The sequence below is a fragment of the Antedon bifida genome, chromosome 4, assembly GCF_963402885.1.
Source record: "Antedon bifida chromosome 4, ecAntBifi1.1, whole genome shotgun sequence".
NCBI classification, from domain to species: domain Eukaryota; kingdom Metazoa; phylum Echinodermata; class Crinoidea; order Comatulida; family Antedonidae; genus Antedon; species Antedon bifida.
The window spans coordinates 27,194,360-27,214,301 of NC_136229.1; the positions used below are offsets into that span (position 1 = coordinate 27,194,360).

At 34.8% G+C, this 19,942-nt stretch overlaps 1 protein-coding gene across 1 annotated transcript in view; it reads left to right on the forward strand.

Moving 5' to 3' along the window:
* LOC144839853 (bombesin receptor subtype-3-like) overlaps positions 1–19,315 on the forward strand; it is a 37,507-nt gene extending 18,192 nt beyond the window's left edge. The window contains exon 2 of the mRNA XM_078695415.1: positions 17,654–19,315. Coding sequence (XP_078551541.1) covers positions 17,719–18,738 — 1,020 coding nt within the window. The 5' untranslated portion in view covers positions 17,654–17,718 and the 3' untranslated portion in view covers positions 18,739–19,315. The remainder of the gene's footprint in view (positions 1–17,653) is intronic.
* The last annotated feature ends 627 nt before the right edge of the window (positions 19,316–19,942 follow it).

The window sequence follows — 19,942 nt, forward strand, 5'->3', positions numbered from 1 at the left end:
CTCTTATGGGCATTAGTCTTGATACCAGAATTGAAAAAAAAAACACAATAGCTTTTGCATCATAAAACAGAGTGGTAAACATGGATGAAACACGACGAAACAAAGACTAGAATGAGGACAAGGACAACGGCAATGTAATAAAGTACAGATCGTATCAAGATAGAATAATAATAATATTATTATTATAGATGACAAATTTCGTTTTTGTAAAAGCTACCAATTAACGGAGTATTTACTCGGACGTTTCGATCTCTACAGGGATCATTCTCAACTGACTGCGGAGTGTTAACGAAATTTGTCATCTATACAAAATCGAAGCTAAATGAAATTTTTCCAATATTATTATTACTACCACATATAAATATAGCACACTTTTCATGAATATGTTCAAATGCGCTTTACATAGTTCCGCTGTATTCTCGTCCATTCGCTATTAAGCGCGGTTCCCACTAGAACGCAACACAACGTAACGCAGCGACGTATCGACGCAAAGTGCTGTAAAGCTTGGTTCCCACTAGAACATAACGCAAAGACGTAAACGTAACGCAAGCGTTTTAACCAATGACAAGCGAAGTTATAGACAGTTAGCAATCACAAGCGAATAAGCCATCGCTTGTGATTGGTCAATTCACTTGCGTTGCGTTACGTCCTTGTGTTGCGTCGCTAGTGGGAACCACGCTAAAATATCGCAGGTTTGATTTCATTCAGGCGGGGGCAAACACAATTATTGGAAGGGCATTTTCTTCGCTAGTGGGAACCAAGCTTTAGTTGTGATAGCCCTGAATTTCAGAGTAGTGTATAGGTATATAGGTTGCTTTCACAACGCCCTAAATTTGGTTAACTGCTCTAAACCATTGAAGAAATTATGGTTGATCTGCATGCATGCATGTATGTCTGTAATGTTATTTTTTTATTGATGTTTTATGGATGTACACGTACTACGCGTGCCTGCCATCGGGACACCTGCTGTAGACCTATTACAGCAATAGCCCAGAACTTCCAAAAACTAACTACACTTATAGATAAGCCTAAGGTACACATACGGATTTCTATCAAGACTTGAAATACAATGAAAAACACAAGTTGTTCTTGATGAAGCTGATTCTCGGTGCTGTCATCATAATATGCAAATGATGTACAGGGTAACATGTAGGCACATCACATGCGACGACGATTCAATTCAATTTATTCCGGATTTTACATGAACAATACTAACAACAAAACACACATACAATACACATGCTAGACCCGGGGGACTCCAACAGCGAACTGGACTGATATCTATGTGGAGAATCGAGTAGCCTACTTGATCGTCTGCGTCAAAAGGGTTCGAGTTGTCATGATCACTATTTACCGTGTTGGCGCACCATACACGTTTAATATATAATACTAGTTTATCTCCTCTCCATTAAATTATCATATTTGTAATTATGTTTCGTAAAAAGCAATATCATCACAAAGCTTTAAAAATATATTATTATCATATTCTTTAACATTGAATGTCATAGAAGCTACCTCAAGGTGAAGAATCTATTCAAAATGGGGAAAATATATAATATGTCAAACGCATCAGTGTTATAATGAAAAAGGATGACGCGACAGTCGGACCATTGGTTTCCGGGGCTAACGGCATTCAGATGCAGAATCATGCTACACTTTTGTCTCCCTTTCTCCCTTAAGTTTCGCCTTGTCACATCTCAATCTATTATTACCCGTATGATTGCCAACAAGAAAATAGTTCATGACTAAGTTCATGACTGAAGTAGTGAACACGTGACTGAATTCATAGCATGCTCTGGGCAAATGGCGATTGCTGATGGGATATTATTAGTTTAGGATACATGAACAAGCACTAACTAACTGTGTATTCTATCTTGTCTCATGTAATGCGCTAACCAAATACGTATTTCTTTTCACAAAACTATTTCTGTTGAACATAGTATTATGCTCACTGATCCAAAACTCTGGAATAACGTACCAGTTCCCATCAAAAGTGCCTTATCAAAGAAGGGTTTTTCTTTTAAATTGAAACGACACCTCTTTGATGGTTTATGTCCGTCGTTGCCTTTTGTGTTACGTACTGTATTATGAAAGTTATTAATAGCAACATTTTAAAAAAGTTATGTGTAATCATCCTTCATATTCAGAGATATCAATTTATGCACGCGCGCCGTTTTATCATCATTTGAATGGCGCGCGCGTCGTTTTATCATCATTTGAATGGCGCGCGCGTCGTTTTATCATCATTTGAATGGCGCGCGCGTAAGTTGACGAGGTATGACTACAGTACGATATGCGAGTTGTATGCTATGATACAACGAAGATGTTCATTCGTACATTTTATTTAGTGGGTAATCTGGATGCCTCGCATTGTTGAAATTTTAAATCAACGTCTTCAACCTAATTATGTTCCTCAAATTAATTAAACGTTCATCATTTGTGATGTATGCCCTGATCATTAAAATGACATTAACAATCTTTCAAAAATAAATTGATGTCAACCAACTTAAATTCTTCCATTTACGAATTTGATTGATATTTTATTATCGCTGTACCTTCTTCAAATGATATTCTGTTCCTTTGACTCTGTGGCGTCACATGTTGATGCGACTTTACGAATACTTCAATACGATATCTCATCACATTCGCCAAAGTTGGATTTGCGAAGACTAAATACTATACATTTGTACGTTGTGTACTCTAATAGAAAAGGGCAATATGTGTGTGATATGTTATATAAACATCGTATTAAGACGAAAGTGTATAAATTTGCTCATCATAGCCGATTGTCAGTACTGTTCTATAATTTGCACAGTAACATTGTCAAATGCTGTGATACAGTGTCACATTTGTATTACATATGACGCCTGTATCATGCCATAAGCAGGATAAGTGACCTGACCTTAATCTTAAATTCAGTATGTTCTGATTTATTAAAGAAGAGAGTTTAGGCCTACATGTGATGCATACGTGATGTTACAAAATATGTCTATCTGGATATATATACAGTAGGCCTTTATCGTGAGATACACTATAAGAAAATATATTATTTACACTGTTTAACCTATAGTTAGGTCAATTGACAGTATAGCAGACAGAGAATCGCAGGCGTTGTTTAAATATTAATAAAATGCTTGAAACACTGGCAAGGTGATTAATTTTAATAATTCAATTCAGTTGCGGTATATAGGTATATAAAAACATACGAGTGTACTTTAAAAAAAAACTAATATTGTAGAGTACACCCGCTTCATGCTTCATTGTACAGACAAAGTATCTCACGAATATAAGCTTTTTATTTATTCATTTTTTTTTTATCAAAAAAAGATTTCCAAAGACAAACAAACAAGCATCACAAGACATTATTAATAATAGGTACATCAAAACATACGAGTGTACTTTAAAAAAAAAAATTTTTTTTAAATAATATTTCACCCGCTTAATAAATGATTCATTGTACAGACGTGTCTCACGAATATAAGCTTTTTATTTATTCTTTCTCCAACAAACAAGCATCACAAGACACTTTAGGCCTACTCTAATAATAAATGTTTCATAGTCACAATTTAAATTTTTTTTCCCGAATATTAAGCTTGGTTCCCACTAGGACACAGCTTCGACGTGATGAATTATTCGAATTGTCACCTGTGATTGGTCAACTCGCTTGCGTTGCGTCTACCGTCCTTACGTAGCGTCTCTAGTGGGAACGATGCTTTACACGCGTGGCATACGCGTGGCAAGCTTAATTCACGATAACGCATTCTATTACACTTTCCTTTGCAATGTGTTAAACAAATTAAACGGTGCTCGCATATTGCACGAATTAACTCGTGCTCCATGCAAGGATTGATGACGTTGATTGGATATATTTTCACACAATGCATTCTGGGATTAAGTAAGCATGGAACTTACAATTATAATTATACAGAGAAATGAACTACTTTATTTTTTCTTTTACACAAGGATAATTGTTGTTATAGAAAAATTATCCCTTGATCTCGATTTGATAAGTTTCATTTAAAACTACAAATCAGGCGCCTACAGCAAAATATTATGGCATAATGGTAACATGTCATTTAACAGTCAGACATTACTTACAATAATGAAAATCAAAAGGTTAACAATTTTCAAAAGCCAACTATTTTTTTTCTCTTGACATATAGATTTTGTAATAATTGACATGATGTCCATTGCTAATCACGTCGATTCTAATGGCTCGTTCAGGTTTATCTATTTAACCGGGTAAGTTGGTTCCATTAAGCCTGGTTCCCACTTGCGACGCAAAGTAACGCAACCTACGCAACGTAAGAAAATGCCCTTCCAATAATTGTGTTTGCCTCCGTCTGCGTGAAATCAAACCTGCGATGTTTGCAGCACAGTTGCGTCGTCGGTTCCCACTTGATTACTTGATTACGCAATACAGAACTTTACGTCAATACGTCGTAGCGTTGCGTTACGTTGCGTTCTAGTGGGAAGCACGCTTTAGTTTAATATTTATTTGGTGGGATGAATAAACTTAAGCGTGGTTCCCACTAGCGACGCAACGCAGTGACGTATTGACGCAAAGTGCTGTATTGCGTAATCACAAGTGGGAACCCGCGACGCAACAGTGCTGCAAACATCGCAGGTTTGATTTCACGCAGGCGGGGGCAAACACAATTATTGGAAGGGCATTTTCTTACGTTGCGTAGGTTATGTTACGTCGCTAGTGAGAACCAAGCTTTACCCGGATAATAACTAAACCTGAACGAGCCCTAAAACCATTACCATCTGGACATCTTCCCTGTGGACAATTATCCCCCGAAAAAACTCCATGAGGACATAGTAGCACTCGACAAATAATTGTCTGTAGTAATAGCTATAATAAAGAATATGAATACAGCATTATAGGTACGTATCACCATAATCACATCCTTAGTAAAGCTTGGTTCCCACTAGAACGTAACGCAAGGACGTAAACGCAACGCAAGCGTTTTAACCAATGACAAGCGAAGTTATAGACAGTTAGCAATCACAAGCGAATAAGCCATCGCTTGTGATTGGTCAATTCACTTGCGTTGCGTTACGTCCTTGCGTTGCGTCGCTAGTGGGAACCACGCTTTAAGCGTGGTTCCCACTAGCAACGTAACGTAACGCAAACGACGCAACGTAAGAAAATCCCTTCCAATAATTGTGTTTGCCCCCGCCGCCTGCGTGAAATCAAATCTGTGATGTTTGCAGCACTATTGCGTCGTCGGTTCCCACTTGTGATTACGCTATACAACACGTTGCGTCAATACGTTGTTGCGTTGCGTCCTAGTGGGAACATTATTATAATTAGGATCAAAATTTAATATGTTATAGACAAAATTATAATACTGAATTTTATAGTAAATACCAACTCATGCTTACTTAATCCCAACTATCTAAACTGAACAGACAGTTGTTATAGTGTCAACAATAAATAATATGAGTACATTATTATCATAATGAAAGTATCCTTATTATCTCATATAATCTAAAATAAAAAAATCAATATTGATATGTTATATAATGAAAATAATTTGTAATACTGAAATTAACCACAGGTGGTTTGCAGAAAAACGTTAACACTAACGTATTTTTTTGTAAAAGAGGCGATATTAGAAGAAATAAACATTAACCCATGTGTGACTAAGGTTGTAGTCAGCAGACGGGAAACTACATCTCCTGTTTGTTGCATCTAGGCATAATACCGTGCCGTACAAAAATCTGGTTAACTTTTATATTAAAACGTTTGCTAACAAATTCTTGTTTTCTCTTTTGACTCACAGAACATGATGATCACCATGATTTATTAATCAAATGTCAAATCTAGTTTTTATGGTTTTTATTCATTTTTCGAGACATCTTTAAATTGTCAGATTAAATCTGCCATCCTTGTATTCAAATCCGTATATTTTCATGTGAACAAGACGAAGGCATTATTCTGTCAAAATAGTTATTATTTTATGATTACACTAGGCAGCATCATAGATTACACTACGCGGCATCATAGATTACACTACGCGGCATCATAGATTACACTACGCGGCATCATAGATAACACTACACGGCATCATAGATAACACTACGCGGCATATATAGATAACACTACGCGGCATATATAGATAACACTACGCGGCATCATAGATTGCACTACACGGCATCATAGATTATACTACGCGGCATCGTAGATTACACTACACGGCATCATATATTATACTACGCGGCATCGTAGATTACACTACACGGCATAGATTACATAATGAAGCGCGCGAAAATACAATGCGAATGTTCACATATTATTTACCGTACGTGTGTTTGGTTCAATCTCTGTATTTGATCCCAATTCTAATTGTTACATTTTCATATACCATTCATAAGCAATTTATATTCTTGGGTTCTTTTTTATTTTGATTCATTTTATTAGATTTTGTTTCTTTTTCTTTTTATTTTATTCCACTCAGTATATTGTACAACATAGGTGTATCCCGTCCTTGTCATGAGGTAATTTCCCGAATGATCGTGATCAAAAAACGATACTGGGTTTGGTCTACTAGCGCTCCTGCTTCTTAGAAGCACTGATGAAGAAAGCCTACCCGGTACTGACTACTATAGAATGGTCCCGAGAGACAATGACTTTTTATTTCCAAAACGCAAGAAACGTACGCGCGCCGCAAATAATTTGACCAATCACGACACAATGGATAATCTTGTCACGTTAGTAAATCTTCTGAATATTTGTTATATTATTGTTTTTAGACATTAAGTTTGATTTACAATATTTTTACGAAGTAGGTGAAAGTTTTATTTCTGTTTGCATTGTGTCTAATGATTTGCAATTATACAAACAACTATAATTATTTAGTTTCAGTATCGTGTATTTAAACTTTAATAAATGTAGGACATGTTATCATAGCGCGGTCAATTAACTTTAAAGAAAACAAACCATTGTGCAGCGCGGATGAATATAATTCGAATCAATTATGGTGCTTAGTATTTTTTTTTAAATATGTAAATATAATCATTGATTTATTGCTATTTAAGACGTGATATGACTTGTAGTTGTATCATTCCAATTTCACTATTGAAATCAACATGAATATTTTCATTAATATTTAATCTGCCTTCGTAACAACTATGCTGATTTGTCCCAATACGTAATTTTAAATATATTTTGATATAAAAATCAATTTTAGAAAATTACCGAACGTTTTAAAATATCATGAATGAGATGTAAAGTTTCGTTTTAATATATTTTTTTTTCGAGATTCAATTTAACTTCAACAGAAACTTTAAATTAAACATTTAATTGTTGACACATATGAGAATTCAAATCTTCAATTTTAGTTGGATATTGTCTCCGCCGAGTTCACCTTCTCTTATTGTATGCCTTACACGCTCTTTTCTCTGTTGGATTTAGTCGGGTTAACTTGTCGTATTGGTCGAATAACGTGCGTTGCGCTTAAATGGTACGACCTCGCGATGCGTCCTCGTAATAACGCACAGTTAAGCTCTGTCTACACTATCAAACTAGTTTGACAAAAAAAAAGTGTGATGTGCCCAAATATGGTAGTGATATGCTTAAATATGGTAGTGATATGACATCATCATGTCCATATATGGTCAATCACAATTTTTTGTCAGATAAAGTTTGATAGTGTAGACAGAGTCAGTTGACCAACGGTCAGCGGTCTTCTAATAACGGTTTATTAATTATTTATGACAACGATCCGTTTTTTATTTCTTCACCAAATATTTAACTAGAGCGTGTTTTGTTTTAGTGTCCGATTTAATGACATCGTCTGGACAGTGCTGATGTTGCAATAATATTGTGCGTAGGAGTAGTGTAAGCATATGCAGTATGATTTTCTCATTATCTGTCTATTGACAGAAATTTGCTAATGCATTTAAACAATATAGGCCTAACCTTAATCAATATGTTATAGTGATAGCCAGTACCTTTACACTGTAAAAATAGTGATCTTAAACATATATTTTGTACCCACTTTTTCCCACACATTTAGCTTTTAAACACGTAGTTACATGTTTAGAATTTTTAAAACCTATACGTGTTTATAGCTACATGTTGTTTTCATCCACACGTTTAAACGGTCAACATGTCACTATATTACACTCAGTCAACAGTTTTTAGGTACGTGTTTAGCGTTGCGTGCATACGATTTTACTGTGGCGTGAGCTCCACACATGGTCAATTAAACACGTTTAAAACCTAAACGTGTATTTATATTGCTCCACATGTTTAATAATCAACACGTCACTGATGTGTTGAGTTGGACTCCATGTTTAAAATGTATTTAGTACCTAGACATGTTTCATATCTAAACATGTTTAAGGCTAAATGTGTGGAAAAAGTGGGTACACAATACATGTTTAAGATCTAAACATTTTAGATACCAATATAACGTTTATATTTCTACAACTTATAGTTAATATATTATTCCTGATTTTACGTCGTCGGTTCCCACTTGTGATTACGCAATACAACACTTTGCGTCGATACGTCGTTTCATTGCGTTGCGTTCTAGTGGGAACCACGCTTTATGATAAGGTCAAACATTTTTTTTCTATTTATTCTGTGTCATATTTTATTCCTGAAATTGGAATGAAGAACAAGATTTAAAATTAAGCGCTCAAAATCTGAGAGAAATACCTGGCGCGTCAGTCTATATGGGATTGCTATTTATTATGGCGGCCCATATAATATTGAATAGACAGATTACTCGAGATTTCAACAATAAGCTTTTGTGACGTCATCAATATATCGATTTTTCCGGAAATCAATAGGAATATTGTTTGAACTTATTTAACAAAATCCACGATAACTTGAAAATTGTGAACGTTCAAACAAGATAATCTAACTGGATTGATTGTCTTGGTTTAAACAAACAAAAACAAATTTTGGCAAAAAGCCAAGTAATAAACAAATGAGTTTTTGATCAGTTTCCACTTGAAAGGTTATTTTTTCAAAATGCTGTTCAATTGAGGTTTCTAGGCGAACTCATCAGCAGCTACTAACAATCCACTAATGATTTCAAATGATTAATATGTCACACATTCAAGTTTGACGTTGTATAAAACAAGAAACTGTTATTGTTCTTAGGCATTATATCAAATGTTACGATTGTAAGATGAAGTCTCCTTACAGGCTGTTGTGTTGTTAACGTTGCCTATGGTGTTTTCAGCAATTAAATCGCATTGTTGTTTTAATCTATAACATTTGGTACACTTTTTTTTAGGTATGCCAAGCTATTTGTCACTTTGAAATTAATGTTCTCAAAAAGATGAATTAATTTTTCTAGGCTGACATTTTCAGACTTCAGCAATTATTACTATTCATATCATAAGTTTGTTTATTGAGTATTTCAGGGTCAGATGTTATGTGGATTTTATTTTTTTAATACGTCAGAAGGAGAAATAACATTTTATGTTACTGTACGTTGAAATGATGACACGACCTTTGTACAACTTCTTGTTATTAGCAAATTTGTTGATGATTGTTTATAATTGGTGATCATTATGTTTTGAGTTGACATTTTCAGAATACAAGTATTATCACTATTTTATAGGCCCTACTCTGTTGCTACTATACATTTCGCTATCTATGCGCATGTTCAGTATGTTTTTGAAACTATACGCGTTCATATTTTGACTTAAGCAGGGTAATTTATCAGCAGGATTCTGAGCTCCAGAGATCAAGGGGGTTTTCTGTGCCTGAGACACGATCAGTTCCACAACCCCAAAACCCTTTGACTGATTTTAGATTGGCTAATTGGCTTACTTAAATGACAGACACCGCCCCGCAGAGAATGTACATTGATAGTTCAGTACTGTTGGTACTTGTCGCAGCCAGACATAAAATCAGACTGTTACGATTTTTATCTTGGCAAGGCGAGCAAAGTGTCCTGTTGTTAGATTGCCTTGATTAAAGTTTCCCAAGCACGTGACTGATAGACCTAAACGGTGACTTTAAATGATGAGTAATCAATAAGCCAGTATTTCATTTTCTTAGAAAAACAGTATTTTTTTTAAATAAGTTTTATTATGACATTTACAATATCGTCAGAACATTATTTATTAGTAGAGATGAGACTGCACGTCAATTTGTTAATGTAGAAATCCCACAGATATCTTTCTGGTTATTAAATGTTTATTCTCGTCATACTGGTAACTTTCACAATACCTTTTAATAATTTACTAATGTTTTTAATTGGATGTGGTTGAATAGGTAAGCTTGTCAGAGTTCGATTCGAACCGGACATAACATGCCTTTCAACTTCAATATTGCAAGTGTATTCGAATTCATTCGCGCGAATCGAAAGTGTCATCTTATACGCATGCGTATTCACATTTCCATATAATATTTTCTATGCAAAAATGTACAACTAATCAGAGTGCATGCCTGTTTTCCACTAAATGTTCTCGAATAAAAAGGTAATTGGTTGGAAAACTGGTTTAAAATTGGCCTGATTCCTGAACACTCCCACGTTCCCAAATCGTAATTACAACACTGTATAATATTCGTGTGGCATGCGTGTAATATTCGTGTTGAATGCGTGTCATATTCGTGGGCATGCGTGTCATATTCGTGGGCCATGCGTGTAATATTCTTGTGACATGCGTGTAATATTTGTGTGGCAGCGTGTACTATTCGTGTGACGTACATGCGTGTAATATTCTTGTGGCAGAGTGCAATATTCGTGTGATATGCGAGGATCACTTTTTGTTTTGTTTTTTTGTATAGGCTTTGAACTCATTGGTTTATTGTTAACTAAAGTTTATTCTCAACGGGCTTTATATTGTATTCTACTTATTTTGAATGATAGTTGGAAAAACACCTTGCGGGTGTTAACTTGTTTTCAAAATGATTTTTTTTTTTAATTGAATCATTAAAAGTAGCTTAATTTTGTAACATATAATCTGTATTGTAATAACATATCATATTTTGTATGTATGATCGATGAGAGTTTATTACTATAAAATCAAACTGACCTGTTTAATTAGGTATCGAATTTCACTTTTTTACATGAACGAACGTCGTGTTTGCATTGTGATAGAATCTGTAGTTAGCCCCCTTTTCGTAGGCAGGAAAGACACTTTCTATTTATTTAAACATTTATTACACAACGATATGTTGTTTTTTATGTTGCTATTTATTTTTTTGAAGTTATCATGGCATAGATTTTAGGCTTATTAGTGTAGGCCTACACATGAATATGACTGTGGTCAGCAAAATTATCCGCTTTCAGATTATCTCCATAACCCCGATTGGTTGTGAGCATTCGTGTTTATTTGCTTCATATGGTATTATTATTTGGTATTATAAAATTTTAATTAAAAAAAAATTGGTATCGTCAACACAGGCACAACCAGCGTCCAGGTGCAAAAAGTATTACCGACTGCTCAAACCACCACCACAGTGTTCTTTGTTAGCAGAAACAGACACAAATCTAGGTCAGACCAATCATCACTGTCTACAAAATATATAAACAACGGAATATTCAAATTTAAAACGCTAATTATGTTTTTTTAAAATATCAAATTACATCAATTTAAATTGATTTGGTTTTAGTTTACTAAAATAAAACGTAAGAGATATTAATAAGATGAGTTAAAAGGAATGGTAATTTAAAAAACACATTTTCATTCAATATTCTCGATGAGTAATCTGCAACAAAACTGTGAAAATAAAACAAAAACAATCAAAAAGGCAAATCTTCTTGAAATTAAAAAAAAAAGTGTAATCGAGTGAATTTGACCCCGAAATAGAGTTATCACATTAGTGAATATTGTAATTTTTTTAACACAGCTATGTATATCCTTTAGTCACAATGTATTACGTGTCATTGGTGATTTCTTTCTATTCAATGGAAAAGTGATATTCAATGTTTCTATTCAACGGGCAGATTTTTTTTTTTTTGCGTGCTAGATTTTGACATCCGATTTGCATAATGCATGTATTTATTAATTTTCTTTTACAAATTGAACATAGGTTGAATTGAGATGTACACTTCATAAAAAACATAAAAATGTATATATAATACAATGCAAAGTATAAGATATAATATAGCGCAAAAAACACAATTGCACAAAGTCACTACTTACTAAATCTAAAATTATAATGAACAACAATTTATTTCACCTTTTCCCCTATCAGTTAGGAACACTAGTCCGCTGCAGTATTCTTGTTCAACAACAAATTGAAGGGGACAAGACTACAATTATAAATACACTTTTTTTGGTACGAATCAAAAGTATTGTCCCCCTGAAAAATAATTCTTAAACAAATTTTTGTTAAATATTCCATTTTTATGTAACATAATAGTTATCCACTTTGACCAAAAATTTGATCGAAAAAAAATAAATTTACCTTCAAAAAATGTAATTTAAAGCAAAAAATGGTCAAATTGGCTGCCTGGATTTTTGGTTGAATTTAATCATTTATTTTGTCATTTTTTAAGTGAAAACATTATTTTTTTCGTTTTTGTTTCTATGGAAGTGATTAACTTCAAAATAACATATTTATTCAAAGTCTGATTTAATTATTCTTCATTTTTCATGTTTTTGGGGGACAATACATCTTTAAGTAAGGGTAAGGTGAAAAGATTAGCAAAGGCCTACACAAATACATAACAATGGAATTTTGAACAAAAATGCTAAAATAATGTGATAATGAGTAGGCCTATAGTCCTAATCCTTGTTTCTGTTTTCTGAAATTCTCTTCAAAACTTTAATTCTCTTTATTCGATCTACATAATTGTATTGATTCTGGTAATTTTAATACGAAACCCTGTAGGAGTTCTTTGATCTGATACTTTGTTTTATTTGTTTAGTAATTGTACATATGTTTATGTTTGATTTTAAGCGAAATAAATATTGAAATGAATTGAATCATCTAATGAAATGAGTATGGTTGGCACAACTTTATATTTTGTAATGATAGATGTAATACTTGAACGTAATCGATTTAGATAGTCTATTTGACTATAATTGTTGTAAAATGCTCTAAAACAGAAACAAATCGCCTAATTTAGTTACTTAGCTTCAAAGGTTAATGTGTTACTTCCTATCTATCTAATGACAAGTTATGATGACTACTAAGCGAAGCAATATTGCAAACGAAAACAAAAACTATGGTTCAACTATGGAAGGCAAACACCGCATAAAATTGTATTGAATGGACGGTGTTTCGGGTATAGCATGGGATTACGAAAACCCTCGGAGTTAGAGGACGGTGATGTTATTTGCCGTTTATAGATATTGCCAAGGATAACCATATGATTTAATTCATTGCCCGTCTCAAAGGTGGTGACCCTGTTCACTTGACCATGGAGGAAATAATATTCTTCCATGACAGGACAAACAGATAAGAAAACAATATGATAAACAAAGTCTTATTATACATCTTACAAATAATAAAACAAAATACAACAATCACGTCATGGGAGTGGAGTTGTTTCTTGTCATGATGTTTCTGGCGTCTGACCCTGAGATTCCACTACCACATGATCTATTCGGTAACGCGTTACAACTAAATTAAATTATGATATTATATATTATTATATTAGTAATATTATATATTAGTATTAGTCCGATATGGGTACACGTTCTCTGGTTTAGTGACGTATTTTCTTGAATTGAAACTCTTAATCAAACACCCGTTCACCTACTTGAGTGTAGTATCTACTCTGTTCGTTTCTTCTCAAACAATTCGTTAAACTCGCGGAAAAAAGAATATTTTGTTTTCACGGCATTATAGTCTACGGTTCATTGTTGTTGTAAAGTGATTAATTCGCTTAAACGACAGAACAGAACAATACCAGCAAAATATTACGGTGTTTTTATATCAAGATTAAATCCAAGGAGTTAGTTTACTGCTACGGGCCTACATAGAAGAGCAACATCTCGTAGACCGTGATTAATATGTTTGCAGTTTTCGTAACGCGTTCGATTAGCGGTAATGAATTTTAAATTCTCGTCCAACTCAATCTTAATTAATGATCCTATTTTGTCTATATACTGATTATTTCAGCAAGATTTGATTGCATTTTCAAGTTTTAAATTGACCGGTATGTCCAGCGTTAGCGGTAATTTAATCGCTCATATAATCGTGTTATTGATGCGAAGTCGTTTTCATAAGCTCGTCTTTAAAACCGTAAGAATCATTTTTTATTATTTGGTGATCGTACAGTCCGGCAGAAAATTACCGCATTAATTGAGGATATGACTTCACTGGGTTAAAACGAGTGGGCGGTAAACCTGATTTCTACATTCGACGTTAAATTTTACTTATTATTAAAGCAAACATGTAGGCCTACAGGTGCCTGCGTTTCCCAAATGGATGTTTGTGCATCAGTAAAAAGTAACTTTGCACGTAAATTATTTGTACGCAATTGCGTCACGTATACTCAGTTTTTATCTAATTGAGTTAGGTACGGGATAAAATACACACACCGCCAAATTCTGAACGTTTGGTTGCCACTTGGACGCAAGGCGCAACAAGAGCTTAGTTCTCACTGGGAAGTAAGTGCAACGCAAGTAATTTGACCAATCAACCAACCAACCAATGAATCATCCGAACTGTCGCTTGTGATTGCGCGTACGTCATTACGTTGCCGCCGAATGTTGCTCTGTTTTTTGTACTCACTAATGCTTACTTAATTGACTGCGTAAAAATATAATTTTAATATGTAATTATACGTCTATAGTCTAAAGGATTAAATTACTATGCAATAACATTTTTATAAAGTAATTATGAGTTATTTTTTTTCTAATTTCCCATTTAATTTTCAACACTTGCTTTTAGTTGCATTACATTTTCCCCTTCGAATGCTAAATGGGTCGTGACTTTGAGCCGAGTTAATGCAATAGAAAAACATTTTACCAAACTGATTTCTGGCAAACAACAACCGAAGCAGAAAAACGATCACCGGATATTTTTTTTATTATTTTACTTAAGCTCTGTCTACACTATCAAACTAGTTTGACAAAAAAGTGTGATTTGCTCAAATATGGTAGTGATACCCATATATGGTAGTTATATGACATCATCATGTCCATATATGTTTTTGTCACATAAAGTTTGATAGTTTAGACAAAGTTTTAGAACTAGTAGAGTGCATGTGAATTACAATAAACATTGAAGAAGTAGATAGAAAATCATAAGGAATTCCTTTAAAATGTTTATTTCCTTTTCATCCTTTTTGGGGGACAAATGGCCACTCGCATGGTTTTCCCATAAAAGTAGCGGTTCAGCTGGAAGGTTTTGTTAACTCAATACAGTGACGACAAGGGGACCAAGGCATGCGTGTAACCCCTGCCCAATCCGAAAGATGCACTGGATTCACACACGAGCTAAGATAGGTGTATATATTCGACCCCGATCCTTATCCCAGAAGAATGTTTATACCACCAGAACCATTGCCAGGAGGTGCCTGAATCTGTGCCGATATTATTACGGCTGTCGTTTGCAGCGCCCCTGTCTAAACACTGCTCACAGCATACCTTACATCTTATAAATTGATTTTTGTTTTAGAAAATATCTTGCATCATAATTCAAGTGTATCGACTTTAGGATTATGGAACCCAGCTGATAAAGATGATTTTAAATCTAACGGATTATTACGATTATAAGCTAACGACTGATCTGTAAGATTAAGTTAAATAAACATAGAATATGTCATCTTTGTATGAAAGAACTTATTTAAGTTGTGTTCTAGGAAACTATAGTCGTCAGATTATTCATGGAAATAGAGCAATGGATAAGATAATGTCATTCGCTGCCGACATTACAAGTTTGGGCTGATGACGTAAACATTGTTTCAGTGTTGCATTGTAGCTGAATAATTGCTTCACAAAAAGGAGTTCTTGGCGGGACGACAAGCTTACTGGAAGACAACAACGGTCCCCACTCGTTATATTTCGACATACACATAAGTTTCACGATTCATTAAATCGGCTCGGTTCGGATAGATGGGTCAAAAGTCGTAAATGTTAACGTTCAGTAGATTATCTGTACTCTTTCTAAACATTTATGATTATCTTTCCAGTATCAAGGCACAGTCTGTAATACAGTGTCACATTAATCACATGTAGTGTCTGTATCATGTTGGGGTAAGGTTACAGGCATATGGTACATGCGTCACATGTGATACATGTGACTATGATACTGGACCAAGTATAGATGAAGTACCGATAATCGGCGGCTTAATAGTCTTAGAGAGTAGTCCTACATAACCTTTCATTGTAATGTTGTTTTAGTCTTTTACATTTATTGATTTTTTTATTTCTTTTCTTTGTCACGTATTATTTATTTGCAATACAGTTTATAAGTATTTTCATGATGAAAATTTAAACCATCCGTTGTTGAGACTTTTGAAAATTATGCACATAAATTGTGTAATGGGTAGGCCTACATATCTCCAATATTGACACTGCTTTGTCAATACCAGTGTGATGTAAATTGGTCCGATAGTGAAACACGATATGTTTAAAATGATATCATTCGACAAATAGCATAAAACGCGCGCAACAGTAGCAAATGGACTATAAAAATAGAAACGTATACGATATCGCATTAAGTGCAACATAAATTTGGATATAAATAGTGTAGAGTGTATCGACGGTGAAATGAATAACCATATTCATTTCCATTTTCAAGACGTTTTACTTAATCCACAATCTAAGTATGGGCTTTAATGTTCAATTTATCAATTACTTTATTTCTTGTATCCTTACTCTAATTTTAATAATGCGTACAAACATATAGTTTTAAAACATTTGCAGAGAGTTGAAAGGATTTCTTAATGATACAATGCACATATTGTTAAATTTATAATTTCGACTTTCAATTCGCTCTGTCGGTATATTTATCATCACCATGCCTTAATCTTGGTTCCCACTTGTCCGCAATGCAAGGACGTAAGTCTACATTAAAGCTTGGTTCCCACTAGTAATGCTGCCGCAACGCAACGACGCAACGTATGAAAATATTTTTCTATCAATTTCGCATTCCTTTTTTACGTGAACTTGAATCATTAGAAAACAAAGTGGGAACCATCTCTGTTCTGTGCATCCTCTTGCTTTACCCCAGCACATCTCTTCTCTCACTAAATCTATTCTGTTCTATTTTTTTTTTTCGTGTCATTATCATCCTGCTGTCCATCTAGGTCTAGCGCCATCTCTCTGCACTTGCGTCCATGGTAAAGCTTTGCTCCCACTAGTACGCAACGCAACGCAAGCGAGTTGACAAATGACAAGCAATAGTTTGAATAATCCATCGCTTGTGAGTGGTCAACTCACTTACGTTGCGTTGCGTCCTCGTGTTGCGTCTCTAGTGGGAACCAAGCATAACTGTGTAACCAGCATCCTACTTGTTATTTTCATCCTCTTGACTTTCATGTTTCTTCTTTCGCTGCATCATCATATTCGCATTCGTGTTGGAGATACCTCTTACGCTTCACCTGAACCCAATCCCAGTTTAGCTTTGTTTTGAGCTGGAAAAAGAGCTTCAAGTACCACCTGCAGCATCCTCAACCTTGTTATCCGAGACAATCTCTGTTCAAATGTATATTTTGTTTGAGATGTATTTATTGTGAGAAATAATAACCAAATTCTTTTCTTTATTTTATAGACAACTATGACTATACTACTCGTTACGTCTGAAGAAAATACACAGTAAAAGAAAGTGGTGCAATAATGGATAACAATACTGGGCCTAACTGTACGCAACCTGAATATTATGTTCCCGAGACTGATGACAAAATTTATGTGGCTGCAACAGTGATCATTTCAATAGTAGGACTTCTTGGTAACTTGCTCGTCATACTGTCCGTGACATTAAACAGACACATGCGCACAAGTTCGAATTATGCCATGTTGAATTTAGCAATTGGAGACTTTATTTTGATGTCCTTAACACCAATTTTAGAATTTAGAAAATACTTACAACCTTTCAAAACCTCGAAACTACAATGTAAGTTTTTCAGTTCATTATCCATCGTTATCCAGGGCGTGACTATTTTCACTATTCTGAGTTTAAGCTTAGATCGATATAAAGCCGTTGCTCAGCCAAAATCAAGAAGTAACCTTAACCCTGTAAACTCGCTTCTGTTCAAACTTGCAGTCATTTGGATCGTCTCCATCGGGTTTAGCATACCGTTGACTTATACCGCCAACGTCGAAACGTATTGTGAATTTTCCTGGTGTCAGCATTTACCACATGGCTCACCAGAAGCGATAGCTTACGCCATTGTTCGATTCGTTTTTATGTATATCGTACCAATGTTGTTAGTTGTGCTTTTTTATATAATGATGGCCGTGAAGCTAACGGATCAGCCGGCAACGTTTAATTCGTCATCAGGTGGCACAAGCCGTTCGCAAGCCGCTCGAAAACACCTCGCCGCTACTGTAATGATAATCGCTGTTTTGTTTGCTATCTGTTGGCTTCCTCTTAATGTCAATAATCTAGTAAAGCAGTTCAATCATGATCTTAACCATGGATGGATTAAGCTTTTGCCAAGTATATCCACCATATTTATGTACATGAATTCGTGCGTCAACCCGATCGTGCTATACACCCGAAGCCCTCTATTTAAGAAATACTTTAGACGGTATCTTCTCTTTGGACATGTATCAGCCGGGCCTGAATATACCATCGCAAACGATGCCGGAACCACTAATATAACGGCCACTCAGCAGACTAGTGAACAAATGTGAAGGCCTACAATGGGAGGCCTAGGCCTACATATTGAAGTAACGTGCATATTGACAAAAACCAGGTTTTTGGTATAAGCTTAACTAAGTCGTGGTGATCAAGAGTGACAACATTTCTGCTGTGAGACACCAGAGTTTGTGAATATTGAATAGTGAATATTGAATATTGAATATTTTCAATTACTGCTGTATTATAGCTTGGTTATAGGCCTATTTCATTCATATTGCTGAATATATGTAAAAGATGCACCGCCGAAAAAATTCATTTCAATTTTTTTGAAAAGTGGAAGTGGAATGCGGTTTATACTGGTCATTGATTCCCGCCCTCGATGACATAAATCTAGGCCACGTATCGTTCACACCACGTGAATTTTGGATTTATCTCAGGGGTAGGCCTACTATCATGACCAACCACTACCATCTGAAAAAAAACAGAAAGACCACGAGCATTGCCTCTGAGAAGTCGTAAAAAGGCATTTTGAAACAACAAATGGTTTATTTTCGAATAAAAATTTTATTTTTGCCCGCCAATGTAAATGGTAAAAATATACCCGTGGTCTCTATAAAGGTATGCGGCATTTATTTGACTGTGTTGCTTTTTATCTGGCTAATGGTGGTTGTTTTGATAGTTGATCTTTACAACCGCACATTGTGTCGAGGCTACTGCCCAACGGTATCGATTGTAAGGTCGGTGCATACTCTGAACAATGCGCACACGAAGCGACACGCGTCAAGCGTCAAATCGAACCGTAATTATTATTACGCGACGAATGAGTTCAGTCGATTTTCAAGCTTCGCGCAGCTCACTTCGATTTGGCGCTTTTCCGCGTGTCTAAAATGTTCAGTTTGCACCGGCCTTACGGTTATTTATTATAACCGTCGCGGTTCTTATTCGACACAAATGTTTATTTATTTGATGTACGTAAACAAAGTGCCAATATTAGGATTCAAGTATATTTAAGAAATTATTTTTATTTGAATAATATATTAATGTAATAAGTTGTAAATATTCTGTAAATATGTCGTACATGCAAAACACAAATGTATAATGATAAACACTTTCGTGACATGTTATCACTTTTGCCAAGCAATTCGGTGAATTCGATTCAATTTTTAAATGATATCTTAGCTGACGATATATAAGTAGCGAAATCAATTTCAATTCATTTATAACGCGGATTTTGACCTTGTTATTGACATCATAGTC